The sequence below is a fragment of the Mobula birostris genome, chromosome 18, assembly GCF_030028105.1.
Source record: "Mobula birostris isolate sMobBir1 chromosome 18, sMobBir1.hap1, whole genome shotgun sequence".
NCBI lineage: Eukaryota > Metazoa > Chordata > Chondrichthyes > Myliobatiformes > Myliobatidae > Mobula > Mobula birostris.
Window position 1 is genome coordinate 49,528,806 of NC_092387.1, and position 14,693 is coordinate 49,543,498.

Below are 14,693 nucleotides of genomic sequence, written 5' to 3' on the forward strand. Positions count from 1 at the left end.
GCCATGTCTCTGTGATTCCAACTATATCATATTCATTAATAACAATCTGCACTTTTAATTCATCCACCTTGTTACGAATACTCCTTGCATTGACACACAAAGCCTTCAGGCTCGCTTTTACAACACTCTTAGCCCTTATACAATTATGTTGAAAAGTGGCCCTTTTTGATTTTTGCCCTGGATTTGCCGGCCTGCCACCTTTACTTTTCACCTTACTACTTTTTGCATCTACCCTCATTTTACACCCCTCTGTCTCTCTGCGCTTGTTCCCATCCCCCTGTTGTGAACTAACCTCCTCTCTCCTAATCTCTTTAATTTGATTCCCACCCCCCAACCATTCCAGTTTAAAGTCACCTCAGTAGCCCTCGCAAATCTCCCTGCCAGGATATTGGTCCCCCTAGGATTCAAGTGTAACCCGTCCTTTTTGAACAGGTCATACTTGTGCCAAAAGAGGTCCCAATGATCCAAAAACTTGAATCCCTGCCCCCTGCTCCAATCCCTCAGCCACACATTTATCCTCCACCTCATTGCATGTCTACTCTCACTGTCGCGTGGCACAGGCAGTAATCCCGAGATTACTACCTTTGCGGTCCTTTTTCTCAACTCCCTTCCTAACTTGCTATATTCTCCTTTCAGGACCTCTTCCCTTTTCCTACCTATGTCATTGGTACCTATATGTACCACGACCTCTGGCTCCTCACCTTCCCACTTCAGGATATCTCGGATGCGATCAGAAATATCCCGGACCCTGGCACCAGGGAGGCAAACTACCATCCGGGTCTCTAGACTGCGTCCACAGAATCGCCTATCTGACCCCCTTACTATCGAGTCTCCTATTACAACTGCCCTCCTCTTCCTTTCCCCACCCTTCTGAGCTACATTGCCGGACTCTGTGCCAGAGGCACAGCCACTGTCGCTTCCCCCAGGTAAGCTGTCCCCCCCAACAGTACTCAAACAGGAGTACCTATTGTCAAGGGGCACAGCCATCGGGGTACTCTCTATTACCTGACTCTTCCCCTTCCCCCTCCTAACTGTGACCCACTTGTCTGCCTCCCGTGGCCCTGGTGTGACCACCTGCCTGTAACTCCTCTCCATCAACTCCTCACTCTCCCTGACCAGACGAAGGTCATCGAGCTGCAGCTCCAGTTCCCTAACGCAATCCCTTAGGAGCTGCATCTCGGCGCACCTGGCGCAGATGTGGAGGTCCGGGAGGCTTGGAGACTCCAGGGCCTCCCACATCCGGCACCGAGAACAACAAACTGCCCTCACACTCATACTGCCCCTCTCCTCAAATAACAACAAAAAATGAATACCAAACCCTCCTCATCTCGCCCGTTTCCGCCTAAGCCCGTTGAGCCGAAGCCCTTAAGCCTTCACTCTGCTCCCGGCTCACTCTGCAGCCCGCAAACTATGCTGCCCGCTGTATAAGGCTCTGTTCCTTTTAAATCTTCTGCGCTTCACTGCCCGACGTCACACGTCTGCGCAGTCCCGCCTCTCTGAAGGCCGATGGAAAAAAAAAACGAAAAATTCAAAAATGGCTTCCTCCGCACTCCCGCTCCGATTCTCAGACTTCCTTCTTCGAATTAAACCCGAAGCAGGATTTCTGTCCTTTTAAATCTTCTGCGCTTCACTGCCCGATGTCACACACCTGCGCAGTCCCGCCTCCCTGAACGCCGATGGAAAAAAACCCCGAAAAATTCAAAAATGGCTTCCTCCGTGCTCCTGCTCCGATTCTCAGACTTCCTTCTCCGAATTCAGTGCAGAGATAAGGAAACCTCATGGAACAGCAAGCTAATCACTTGTTAATCAGTACTGTTGTAGATTGAGATGTAAACATTGAGCAAGACAATGGAGACATCTCAAGTGTTCTGTTTTTCATTGTATATGAAATTTCAGCATTCAACGTCACTATTGGATTTTCTGCTCAATCCCATTCTGACGTGTCAGTCCATGACTTCTCTACTGCGATGATGAGGCCACCCTCAGACTGGAGGAGCAACATCTCATATTCTGTCTGGGTAGCCTCCAACTGGTTGGCATGAACATCAATTTCTTGAGCTCCCCCTTCTCTCTTCCATTCCCCATTGTGACTTTCCTGTTAACTCTCTCTTCTCCTCACCTGCTGATCACCTCCCTTTGGTGCCCTTCCTCCTTCCCTTTCACCCGTGGTCCACTCTCCTCTCTGAGCAGATTTCTTTTTATTCAATACTCTACCTTTTCCACCCATCACATCCCATCTTCTCATTTCATCTCCCCTCCCCCAACCACCTAATTTTCCATTCACTCGCCTTCACCTATCACCTCCCAGCTTGTACTCCTTCGCCTCACCCCCACCTTCTTATTCTCCCTTCTTCCCATTCCTTTCCAGTCCTGATGAAGTATCTCGGCTTGAAACGTCAACTCTTTATTCCGATCTATAAATGCGATCCGACTGCTTAATTCTGCCAGCATTTTGTATGGGTTCATGTAGTGGTACTTGAACCGGACACAAGGGTCCAAGCATGCTCACATCCTCACAGTGCGTGCAGCTCTCCGGTGAAATGATATCATATTTGTAAGTAGGACGCCGTGCACAATTCTGATTTGATGGAGACAGACGTGAGAAACACAGAGGAATATCTGGAGAAATTTCTGATATGCTCGGTTCGCTACTGTGCAATTGAGAATCCCCGGAGGGTAGGCCCCAAAATCCTTGGCTTTGCCTGCTGCTGGTGACCGAGGCTGGGGTCGAAGCGTTCGGCAGAGATGGTGCTTGGTACTCGGTGTCGGAGGGCTGATCGGAGCTCGAAGTTTTTGGACAACTCGGAGTTGGACTGTGGTCAGGCATGGCAGGGAGAGTTTTCTTCCTTCTCCCGTCTGTGTGAGACGTGGGACTTCCAAGAGACTTTGAACTTTTTTTACTGTGCCCATGGCCTGTTCTACATGAAGTTATGGTATTGTTGCACTGTTTTAACTATATGTTATAATTATGTGGTTTTTGTTAGTTTTTCAGTCTTGGTCTGTCCTGTGTTTCTGTGATATCACACCGGAGGAATATTGTATCATTTCTTAATGCATGCATTACTAAATGACAATAAAAGAGGACTGCGTGTCCTCATAATCTAATAATCTAATCGTCACAAAAGAGTATCCTCACATCAGCCATTACTGTTCTATTTGGCATAGCATCCTATCACAATATATGAAAACTATAATGAACTGTTAGGAAAGCTGAAAAGGTCAGAGGCTGCAGTCTACCATCACTGCAGGGCTTGGACGCATCCAGGACAAAGAAGCTGGCAGGAAAAATCATTGCGGACATTACCCTCCCAGGAATCTGCCTTTTCCGAAAGCTTCCTTCTGCCATCGTAAAAGTTTCTTCCCCTAGGCAATTAATCTGATTAACCACTCTAGCTAGCCACCCCCACCCCTTGTACCTATTACCTCAGTCAATGCACTGTAAACACTTCAAACTACTTTTTAATAATGCTGTTTACATTGTAAATACATGCCAGTATTTATGTATTTATGCACAATTTATTCCATATCGATCCTTTAACCTCTAACTTTATTTTCTATATAATTCTTTATTCTTATGGTTGTTGAATGTTGTCGTTTTTTTTGTTGTATGTCATGCCAACACAGCAAAACAAGTTCCTAGAGCGTGTAAATGTATATGGTGAATTAAGTTGATCTTTAATTTCATTTTCATTTACTCCATCTGTACATAGAAAAGTATTTAGTGTGAATTAGTGTGTCTTTCTTACCTGTATCCCAGTGACCACTTTATTAGGTACACCTGTACACCTGTACACCTGCTGAATAATGCAGATATTGAATCAGCCAATTATGTGGCAGCAACACAATGCGTAAAAGCATGTAGGCGTGGTCAAGAGATTCATTTGTTGTTCAGACTAAACATCAGGATGGACAAGAAATGCGATCTAAGTGACTTTGTCCGTGGAATGATTGTTGGTGCCAAACAGGGTGGTTTGAGTATCTCTGAAACCATTGACCTCTTGGGATTTTCACACACAAATAGACTCTAGAGTTTATAGAGAATGGTTTAAAAAGCAATATTTTTTTTTTGTTAATCCAGTGAGCGGCAGTTCCTGTGGATGAAAATGCCTTATGAATGAGACAGGTTAGAGTACAATGGCCAGGCTGGTTCGGACTGACAGGAAGGCAACAGCAACTCATCTCTAAAGAGTAACAGAAGAGCATTTCTGAAAGTACAACACATCAAACCTACAAGTGGATGGGTTACAGCAACTGAAGGCCACTACAGAAGTACCGGCAAAATGCTGGGGGTTAACCTCGCGATAGACTGGCGTCCTATCCGGGGCGGGGTGGAGTGGGGGGGGGGGGGAGTCTCGTACTCTCAGTTGCTTCACGCCACAGAAACCGGCATAAGCACCGACCTGATGGGCCACAAGGCTCGGGACAGACTTTGACTTTGAAGTGTAAAGCACAAAGGATGCACTTTGGCCCATGGTGTTAAGGCTGGCTTGCAAAGGAGCAAACCCATTAGTTGTATTCCCCTCTTATCTCTCATTAGCCATGCATGCAACTTGTATATCCACCAATGATATTTTTCCACTTGTCTATAGCCATTTATCCAACTTAGCATATCTTGAAGTATGGGAGCACACAGTGGGATCCCACATGATCACAGGGAGAACATGCAAGCTCCATAAACTAGTTCCCTCTAGCTCTGAGGTAAAGTTAAGAGTAAATTTATTTTCAAAGTATGTATATGTCACTATATATTACTCTGAGATTTTTTGCAAGCATTCACAGTAGAACAAAGAAATGCAATAGAATCAATGAAAACTGTACACAAAGGCTGACCAACCAATGTGCAAAAGAGGACAAACTGTGCAAATACAAAATAATATATAATAATAAATAAGTAAATAAATAAATAATACTAAGAACATGTAGAATAACTGAAAATGAGACCGTAGACTGAGGAATCAGTTCAGTGTTGAGATGAGTGAAGTTATCCACGCTGCATGACCTGCAAATACGGCAGCAAATACCTGGTTTCTCAGTATGTGGTTAGCTGAATGTAGCATGTTTTCAAGGTAAATACCCTATTCAGAATGAGCTGCTTATTTGGAATGAGTTGCTGGAGCAGGTGGTGGAGGCACATACCTTCACAACATTTCAAAGGCGATTGGGCGGATACTTGGATAGGAAACGAGCAGTGGGATACGGGCATATTGCAAGCAAATAAGATTGGCATACATAGGCATCATGGTTGGCATGGATAACATGGGGTGAAAGGGCCCATTGCTGTGCCATATGTTTCTATGATTCTGTGAAAAGCAGAATTTTATTAAAGTGTTGTAGATAATTGGTTTGTTGGTGATAGCAGAGGCAGGCTAGAGGAGCAAATGGAAAAGCATAAATCAGAAAGAAGGCCATGTAAAGATTGGTTTTCTGATTTAAAACTTGTGGTTGCTCCATTTGAGGTAAGAGATGACATCATGAGAGAGACCTTAGGACTCTGCAATTGAGGCATTAATAACCACCTAATTAAAACATAGAACATAGAAAAGTACAGCACAGTACAGGCCCTTTGGCCCACATTGTTGTGCCGACCCTCAAACCCTGCCTCCCATGTAACCCCCCACCTCTGGATTTCCTCAAATATTTGAATAATCTAGAATAAACTTGTTGGAAAATCCCACCTACTTCATCGATGTCCTTTAAGGACCTTATCTTACCCGGCTCTGACTCCAGCCATGCCAGACCCTGCAAGGTACAGGTAATCTGCGTTGGCATTACCAGCAACATCCAGATCTAACGGAGTGAAAAAATGAGTAAATCGCCAAATTTTGCGATCAAGTTGAAAGGCACAACCTGTTAGTTTGGTTCATACTTAACTTCACTGTTTGTCAAGCCTTTTTCACATACATATCTACATAATTTCATCTACAGTTTCCGTCCTAAACTTCACACCTCTCTAGAATAGTTCAAATATTGACAAGTTATGTGCACCACAAACTTGTTTGCATATTTAATATTATGCATGCTGTTAAAGGGCAACAGTTTCGCTGCTTAATTTTTGTGGAGCAAATATTTTTGTCCTGTATTTTGAGCAAAGAAAAATAATTGAAATATAAATTAGAGAAGATTATTTTCTGAGTGTTCTCCTTAAAGAAGAGATAAAGACATTGTTTTGAGGACTGGAACCTTTCCACTATTTCTATCCATGCCCACATTTTGCATTGATCAGGAGTTAAGTTCTATTATGGATAGAATGAGACAATGACTTTTGGGTGTCCTTAACCCTTAATATCTGATTCATCTTCCATTTCCATTCCCCACTCCTGACCTGCCCATTTTTGTGACCACGTTGTGGGCATTTGCTGGTGACTTTGGTTTGTGGTTTAGGATTTGATTCCAACCTCAGATGCAAAATTGCTGTTATGTCTTGAGGCTAAAAGAGTACATGGTATTTCCTGTTGACATCACAGAAATGAAGGGATGACCTTAGAACATGTTTATCAGTAATATAAAAAGTATCAGTGTTCAAACAGGAAGGGGCAGAACATTTTCCAGTCCTGATGAAGGGTCTTGGTCCAAAACATCAACTGTTTATCCTCCACAGATGTTGTCTGACCTGCTGAGTTTCTCCAGCATTTTGTATGTGTTGTTCAATGTCACTCTATTGTTGTACCTTTCGTTTTCACTAAGATAGAATCCTCTAACTCTCCACCTTACAACATTGTGTGTAACTTCACCACATATGATTACAGCAGTTCAAAACAGCTCACCAGCTCCTTCTTATGAACATTTGAGGAGAGGCAATAATGAGGCCTCACTAGAGGTGATTACATATACATGCCCCTTTTAATTCGTTCCCTTTGAGCTGTTGTGTAGTGGTGCAGCAGTTAATGCATTTAGCTCTAAGAATCAGAATTCAGCACTCACTTTAATTGCTTCTTGAAAGGAGTTTGCATGCTCTGTCAGTAACTGTGTGAGTTTCCTCCAAATGTTCTGGTTTCTGCTGCTTTGTAAAGATGATTACGCAGGTTAGTTGATCTCTGTAAGTTACCCCAAGTACAAGCAGACGGTAAAAGGATCGAAGAGAAGTTGATGGGCATGTGATAGAAAATAAGTGGCAGGGCTGCAGGGGAGTAAGTAAGGAAAATGGGACTGAGGGGATTGCTCTGCTGGGAGTCCACAGGACCCACTGTGTCATTAAGTAACCATGTGAAGTAGGATGCTGTGCACAATCCTGATTTGATGGAGACAGACATGAAGAAGCACGGAGGAACATCTGGAGAAACCTCTGAAATGCCTGCTTCACTGCTGCTGCTACTGTGCGGTCGAGAATCTCCGGAGGGAAGGCCCCAAATCCTTGGCCTTGCCTATTGCCTGTTGCCAGGGCTGGGGTCGAAGCGCTCGGCAGAGATGGTGCTCGGTGCATTGGTGTCGGGGAGCTGGTCGGAGGCTCGGAGCTTTCGGATGGACTCGGAGTCGGACTGTGGTCGGATGCTTCCAGGATGCTGCATCGGCAAGTTTGCGGCGCTGGAGGTTTACCGTCTGCATGAGATGATGGGACTTTCGAGAGACTTTGAGACTTTACCATGCCATGGTCTGTTCTTATCAAATTACGGTATTGCTTTGCACTGTTGTAATTATATGTTATAATTATGCGTTTTTTGCCAGTTTTTCCACTCTTGGTTTGTCTTGTGTTTCTGTGATATCATTCTGGAAAAACATTGTATTATTTCTTAATGCATGCATTACTAAATGACAATAAAAGAGGACTGTGTGTCCTCATAATCTAATCTAATCTAATAATCTAATCTAATGTATTTCATTTGGACAATGTCAGCCACATATAACCCCTCACTATATCCCACACAGCAGTGTTATTATCTTGGGAGTTTCAAAGTTTATCGTGATGTGCACAGGTACACTGAAAAATTTACTTGCAGCAGAATCACAGGCACATAGTATTACATAAGCAGCATTCATGAAACCATAAAACCATATGATAATGGAACAGAATTAGACCTTTTTTTTGCCCCACCATTTCATCATGGCTGATCCATTTCCCTCTTGTTTCCAATCTACGAGAAAATTCACACAATAAACAAGTTAAATATAAATTAATCACAGTTTTACAAGAAAAATCCAAGTCCATTAAGTTCAAAGTGATCGGTGTGGTCATAGTGTTGCTAAACTGTTGCAGCAGTTAGGGTTTTACCATTTGGTTCAGTAACCAAATGGTTGAAGGAACCATTCTTGAACCTGGTGCAGTGGGATTTCAGGCTTCTGTACTTCCAGCCCAATGGTAGCTGTGAAAAGCAGACGCAGCTGGAGAGGATCTTTGACAAAGGGTGTTGCCTCCTTTAGATACGACCAATGGTAGGGAGGGATATGCTGGGCAGATACCACTACCCTTTGCACTTTCTTACATTCCTGTGCATTCGCTTGCCATACCAGACCATGATACAGGTAGTCAGGATACTTTCAACAGTACATGTTGTTTGAGTGTTCGGTGACAAGCCATACAGTATATCCTTAACCTCCTAAGGAATGGTACTGTTTGATAGCATATCAGTTAGTGAATGCTTTACAGGGCCAGTGATTAGGATTCAATTCCCATCACTGCCTGTAAAGAGTTTGTACATTTTCCCTGTGACCACATGGGTTTCCTCCAAGTTTCTCAGTTTCCTCCTACATTCCAAAAATGTACGGGTTAGGATTAGTAAGTTGTGAGTATGCTACATCAGTGGTGGAAGCATAATGATGCTTGCAGGCTGCCCCCTGCACATCCTCAGACTGTGTTGGTCATTAACGCAAAGGATGCATTTCACTGTATGTTTCGATGTTCAGAATCCGAATCAGGTTTATTATCACCGGCATGTGACGTGAAATTTGTTAACTTAGCAGCAGCAGTTCAATGCAATACATAATCTAGCAAAAAGAAAAAAATAACAATAAATAAAATTAAAAAATAATAAATAAACAAGTAAATCAATTACGTATATTGAATCGATCTAAAAAACGTGCAAGAACAGAAATACTGTATATTTTTTAAGAAGTGAGGTAGTGTCCAAGGATTCAATGTCCATTTAGGAATCAGATGGCAGAGTGGATGAAGCTGTTCCTGAATCACTGAGTGTGTGCCTTCAGGCTTCTGTACCTCCTACCTGATGGTAACAGTGAGTAAAGGGCATGCCCTGGGTGCTGAAGGTCCTTAATAATGAACGCTGCCTTTCCGAGACACCGCTCCCTGAAGATGTCCTGGGTACTTTGTAGGCTAGTACCCAAGATGGAGCTGACTAGATTTACAACCTCCTGCAGCTTCTTTCAGTCCTGTGCAGTAGCCCCTCCATACGAGACAGTGATGCAGTCTGACAGAATGCTCTCCACAGTACAACATATGAAAAATAAAGCTCATTTTAATCTTATGGAAGTAAAGACTTGGATTTAGACCAATGACAGTGAAGGATTAACAATATTATTCCAAATCAGGATAACGTGCAACTTGGAGTTGAACCCCTAGGCGACGATATTCCCTGCAGAATTTATCCTCAGTGACAAAGAATCAGAATCAGGTTTATTATCACTGCCATATGTCATGAAATTTGTTATCTTGCTGCAGCAACGTAGTGCAATTCATAAAAAAACAATAAGAAATATGAAAAATTAAGTACTGCAAAAATGAGATAGTTATAATGAGTTCATGGTCCATTCAGAAATCTGATGGTGGAGTGGAAGAAGCTGTTCCTAAAATGTTAAGTATGTGTCTTTAAGATCCTGATAGTAACAAAGAGAAGAGGGCATAGAGCAGTGAGCTATGTATGCATCCTTGAGGTGCATTTGTGTTGATTATGTAGAGGCTGTGGACTTGAGCAGTACTCTCAGAGTAGCATACGCGAGTAACTGCAGTGCATTGTGTGGATCGTACGCATGTAGCCATATTAAAGCATGGTGCAGGGACCTAACGTCAATAGTGGTTAATGTGGTGTCATTAATCACGTATTCATAAGAGGCATGAGCTGTTTATGTAATCGTTTCTCAAGTTCACAATAAGTAAAGTGGGAAACCAAATCTGAAACTGTATTGATGGAGGGCCGCATTGCTGGATGACAAGCAAACGTACTGTTGTTGTTCCTTTCCACGCCTTGTGGTGCATTGGGCGGCAACCTTGCCATTCCTTTGGAATTTTCTGTATGTTTTTTACGAGGCCGAGTTGCTAGTTGATGCTCAACCCAACACAGATGGAAAGTATGTAAGGAGCCGGCTGGATTTTGAACCCAGGACCATTTGTCTCAAAGCCTGGTGCAGGTGCCACTATGCCACTGGTCAGCTTACACAAACTTATAGAACAGATATATTTGTTTCAATGGTGCAAATTAATTTTTCAAAACAAAACAAGCTGTTTTCCTCTGATTCCTGCGCAATATTCCTTGTTTAAGAAAATATATCCAGGAATGGGTTAAGTGGTCATTCAGCTCTTTGCGTAATATTACTGTATAATAATTGGTTCTGCTTCAAGAGCAATTAAGGAAGAAATATCTTCATAACTCTTCAGCCATTGCTTCAAGTCTCTGTTTTATTCATTATGTCTAATCATACAATGCAGGCAACAATTATGGTATATTAATTATATGTCTGTCGCCAGTTACTGCGACGAATCCAAGGACTTGGAGTTAGTTTTATTTTCACCTAATTAGCATTTGAATTCCTAATTCATTCCCAAAATATTCCTGCAATAGAAGTGTATTCATAAAGTTTCTTATTACCAAACAGTACCAATGGGACCACAGAAACAATACTGATCATTGTGAACACAAGAGATTCTGCAAATGCTGGAAATCCAGAGCAACAAACTGCAAATGCTAGAGGAACATCTGTGGAGAGGAATAAGCGTTCAATTTTTCGGACCGGGAAGGACTTGTTCTTTCCCCTCCGTAGATGCTGTCTGACCTGCTAAGTTCCCTTAGCATTGTGTGATCATTGTGAATACTGAATCAAGGAAGCAAGGATTACAAAGGATGTTTTCAAAATGTGGAGAATGGTCTTAAGGGAAGAGGGAGAGAGGTTGTTGGGTGCAGGGGAAGTAATTGTTGGTCCTGGGCATCTTAAGTACATAAAAAGAGAGAAAGAAGTAAATAGAATCAGAAAGTAGAAGTTTTGGGAATGGGCATTTAGCACTGCAGAATGTTATAGAGAAAGCTGGCGAGACTGTGCAGGGATATAAATGTCTACAAAGATTTTTTTTTAAACTAAGTCCTTTAGAAAACACACCCTAACAGATTGGCATGTCTGGAGATGTGGCACTGATCATCAAGATTCAAGGTTGTTTAATGTCATTTCTGGTACACAAGTGTAAAGGAGAATGAAATAGCTGTTACTCCAGATCTAATGCAGCACAAAAAAAATATGATAAAGAACACAATAATAAAAAACATAGTAAATATAAATACATAAGATAATTTATATACATACAGTAGATTGATTTTATACCAATAAAATGTCACTAGGCACAGGATTATCTGTACATAAGGTGACTGACTGGAAATGATAAAGTATGGGGGGGGGTGAGAAGTTGCATTGGTTGTTAATGAAAATGATGCATTTCACTGTATGTTTCAATGTATATATGATAAGTGAATGAATCTGAATCTGGTTTGAATCTGGATGTTTCAGATTGTTCACCCTATTTCCTTCTTTAAAGCATTTAGAACATAGACCAATACAACACAGGAACAGGCCATTTGGCCCATAACGCTGTGCTGAGCCAGCTAAAAAGTAAAACAAAATCCCCTCCCTCAAAAAAATCCCTCCTACCTTCACAATGTCCAAATCCCTCCATCTTCCTCCTATTCATGTGCCTATCCAAACGCCTCTTAAAAGCTTCTAATGTGTTCGCCTCAACCATCATACCAGGCAGTGCATTCCAGGCATTCACCACACTCTGAGTAAAAAAACTTACCTCTCACATCCCCTTTGAACACCCCCCCCCACCTTCAATTCGTGCACCCTGGAATTAGACATTTCTATCCTGGGAAAAAGATACTCTTGTCTACTCTATCTATGCCTCTCAATCTTATATGATGCCCCCAGCCTCCACTGCTCCAAAGAAAACGACCCAAGTTTGTCCAGCCTCTCATGATAGCACACGTCCTCTAAACCAGGCAGCATCCTGGTGAACTGCTTCTGCACCCTCTCCAAAACCTCAACATCCTTCTTCTAGTGGGACAACTAGAACTGTATCCAATACTCCGAATATGGCCTAACCAGAGTTTTACACAGTTGCAACATAACCTCTTGACCTTTGAACTCAATGCCTCGACTGTTAAGAGCAAGCATTCCATAAGCCTTCTTAACCACCCTGTCAACCTGTGTAGCCACTTTCATGGAGTTATGAACTTGGACCTCCCCCTTCCTCCCCGATCTCTCTGCTCAGCAGCACTGTTATGGGCCTTGCCCTTAACAATGAACTGTCTCCTTGCAATTGCTCTACAAAGGTGCAACACTTCACATTTATCTGGGTTAAACTCCATCTGCCATTTCTAATTTATATCAGCTGTATTCTTTGCCGTCTTCTACACTATCCATGACTCCACCAATCTTTGTGTCATCTGCACACTTACTAACCCACCCAGCTACATTTTCATCCAGGTTGCTTATATACATCACAAACAGCAGAGGTCCCAGCACAGATCCCTGCAAAATACCACTAATTACAGACCTCCCTTCGACCATTACCCTCCTCCTTCTATGTGCAAGCCTGTTCTGAATCCAACAGCCAATTTGCCATGGACCCATGCCTCCTAATCTTCTGGATTAGCCTCTCATAAGGCACCTTGTTAGACACCATACTGAAATCCATGTAGAAAACATCCACTGCTCTACCTTCATCAATCTCTCTCATCACCTGTTCAAAAAACTCAGTCAAGTTAGTAAGACATTACTTGCCATGCACAAACCAATGCTGGTTCTCCCTCATTAGGCCACTGGTTTCCAAATGCTCATATATCCTATCCCTAATAATTTTTTCTTGCAATTTCCCCACCACTGACATGAGGCTTACCAGTCTATAGATTTGAGGATATTCCCTTGTTCCTTTCTTAAGTATAGGTCCAACATTAGCCACTTGCCAGTCCTCTGGGACCTTGCCTGTGCATAGAGAGGACATGAAGATACTGGTCAAGGCCCCAGCAATCTTGTCTCTTGCCTCCCTCAAAAACCTAGGGGGATAACCAGCCAATAACCAGTCGATCAGGCCCTGGGGAATTATCCACCTGAACACTGATTAGGAGACCCAAGACTTCCTCCTCCTTGATCTCTAACATATTTTTAGATTATGAGGACACTCAGTCCTCATTTATTGTCATTTAGAAATGCATGCATTAAAAAATGATACAACGTTCACCCAGAATGATATCACAAGAAAAACACAGAACAAACCAAGACTAAAACTGACAAAACCACATAATTATAACATATAGTTACAACAGTGCAAAGCAATACCGTAATTTGATAAAGAGCAGACCATGGGCGCGGTAAAAAAAAAGTTTCGAAGTCCCAATAGACTCATCTTCCCACGCAGGCGGCAGAAAGGAGGAACTCTCCCTGCCATGAACCTCCAAGCGCTGCCAACTTGCCGATGCAGCACCATTGGAAGCACCTGACTGCAGCGGACTCTGAGTCCATCTGAAAACTTCAAGCCTCCGACCAGCCCCTCCGAGCACCATCCTCTGCCGAGCGCTTTGACCCCACCCCGGCCGCCGAGCAACAAGCAAAGCCGAGGACTTGGGGCCTTCTCTGGAGATTCTAGACCACACAGTAGCAGCGACAGCGAAGCAGGCATTTCAGAAGTTTCACCAGATGTCCTCCGTGCTTTCATGTCCACTTCCATCAAATCAGGATTGTGCACGGCACCCTACTTGACAAATAACAGACATCACCACTGGAGTGGCCGCTGGGAGCTGCATCGCACCACCGTCTTCACGCCTCCCAACATTTATGTACTTAACAAATTATCTCCTGGTCCTCCATGTCCTTTTCTTTGGTAAATACTGAAGCAAAGTACTCATTAAGTACCTCACTCACATTCTCCGAACCCAAGCAAATTGATCTGTATCCTTAAATGGTCCTACTCTCTCCCTAGTTATCCTCTTGCTCTTGATTTCTTAAAACCTAGCTATTTGGCCATCTTCACTAATGTTGCAAAGAGACTCGACCCAAAACATTGACTGTCCATTTTCCTCCATAAATGCTGCATGACCCACAGACTTCGTCCAGCATCTTGTGTGTTGCTTCAGTAATGTCTTCTATACTCACATCTGTACTCACGTCATCCTACAGATGTGCCGCAGAGAGCATTCTAACATGGTGCATCACTCCACAGTACGGAAGTTTCACTCTAGCAGCTAAGAAGGCCCTACAATGCATCACCAGCACCAACTTACCTGCTAACAAGAAAATGTACAATAGAAAGGTGTCGGGAAAGGGTCGGTAATGTAGTGAAGGATCCTACCCATCCTGCTCGTGGACTGTTTGTTCCACTCCCATAAGGGAGGAGGTTATGTAGCATCCACGCCAAGACCAACAGACTCAAAAAGTTACTTTCCCCAAACAGTAACACCTCCACCCACTAGCCCAACCCTCCGCACCCCAACCACCACTATTTTATCATTTCCTGCGACTCACCTTATGTACAGACACTCCTGTGG

The 14,693-nt window shown here is 43.1% G+C and overlaps 1 protein-coding gene across 11 annotated transcripts in view; it reads left to right on the forward strand.

Moving 5' to 3' along the window:
* Window positions 1–14,693, forward strand: part of cdh23 (cadherin-related 23) — a 1,156,658-nt gene that overhangs the window by 875,305 nt on the left and 266,660 nt on the right. The window contains exon 36 of one of the 11 annotated variants that reach the window (XM_072282615.1): window positions 4,079–4,252. The exons of 8 other annotated variants lie outside the window; for them this stretch is intronic. In XM_072282615.1, the coding sequence (XP_072138716.1) occupies window positions 4,079–4,081 (3 nt within the window). In that variant the 3' untranslated portion in view covers window positions 4,082–4,252. Of the gene's footprint in view, window positions 1–2,368; window positions 3,048–4,078; window positions 4,253–14,693 lie in introns of those variants that run through there. 2 more of the 11 variants (XM_072282613.1, XM_072282614.1) reach the window with 2 other exon arrangements.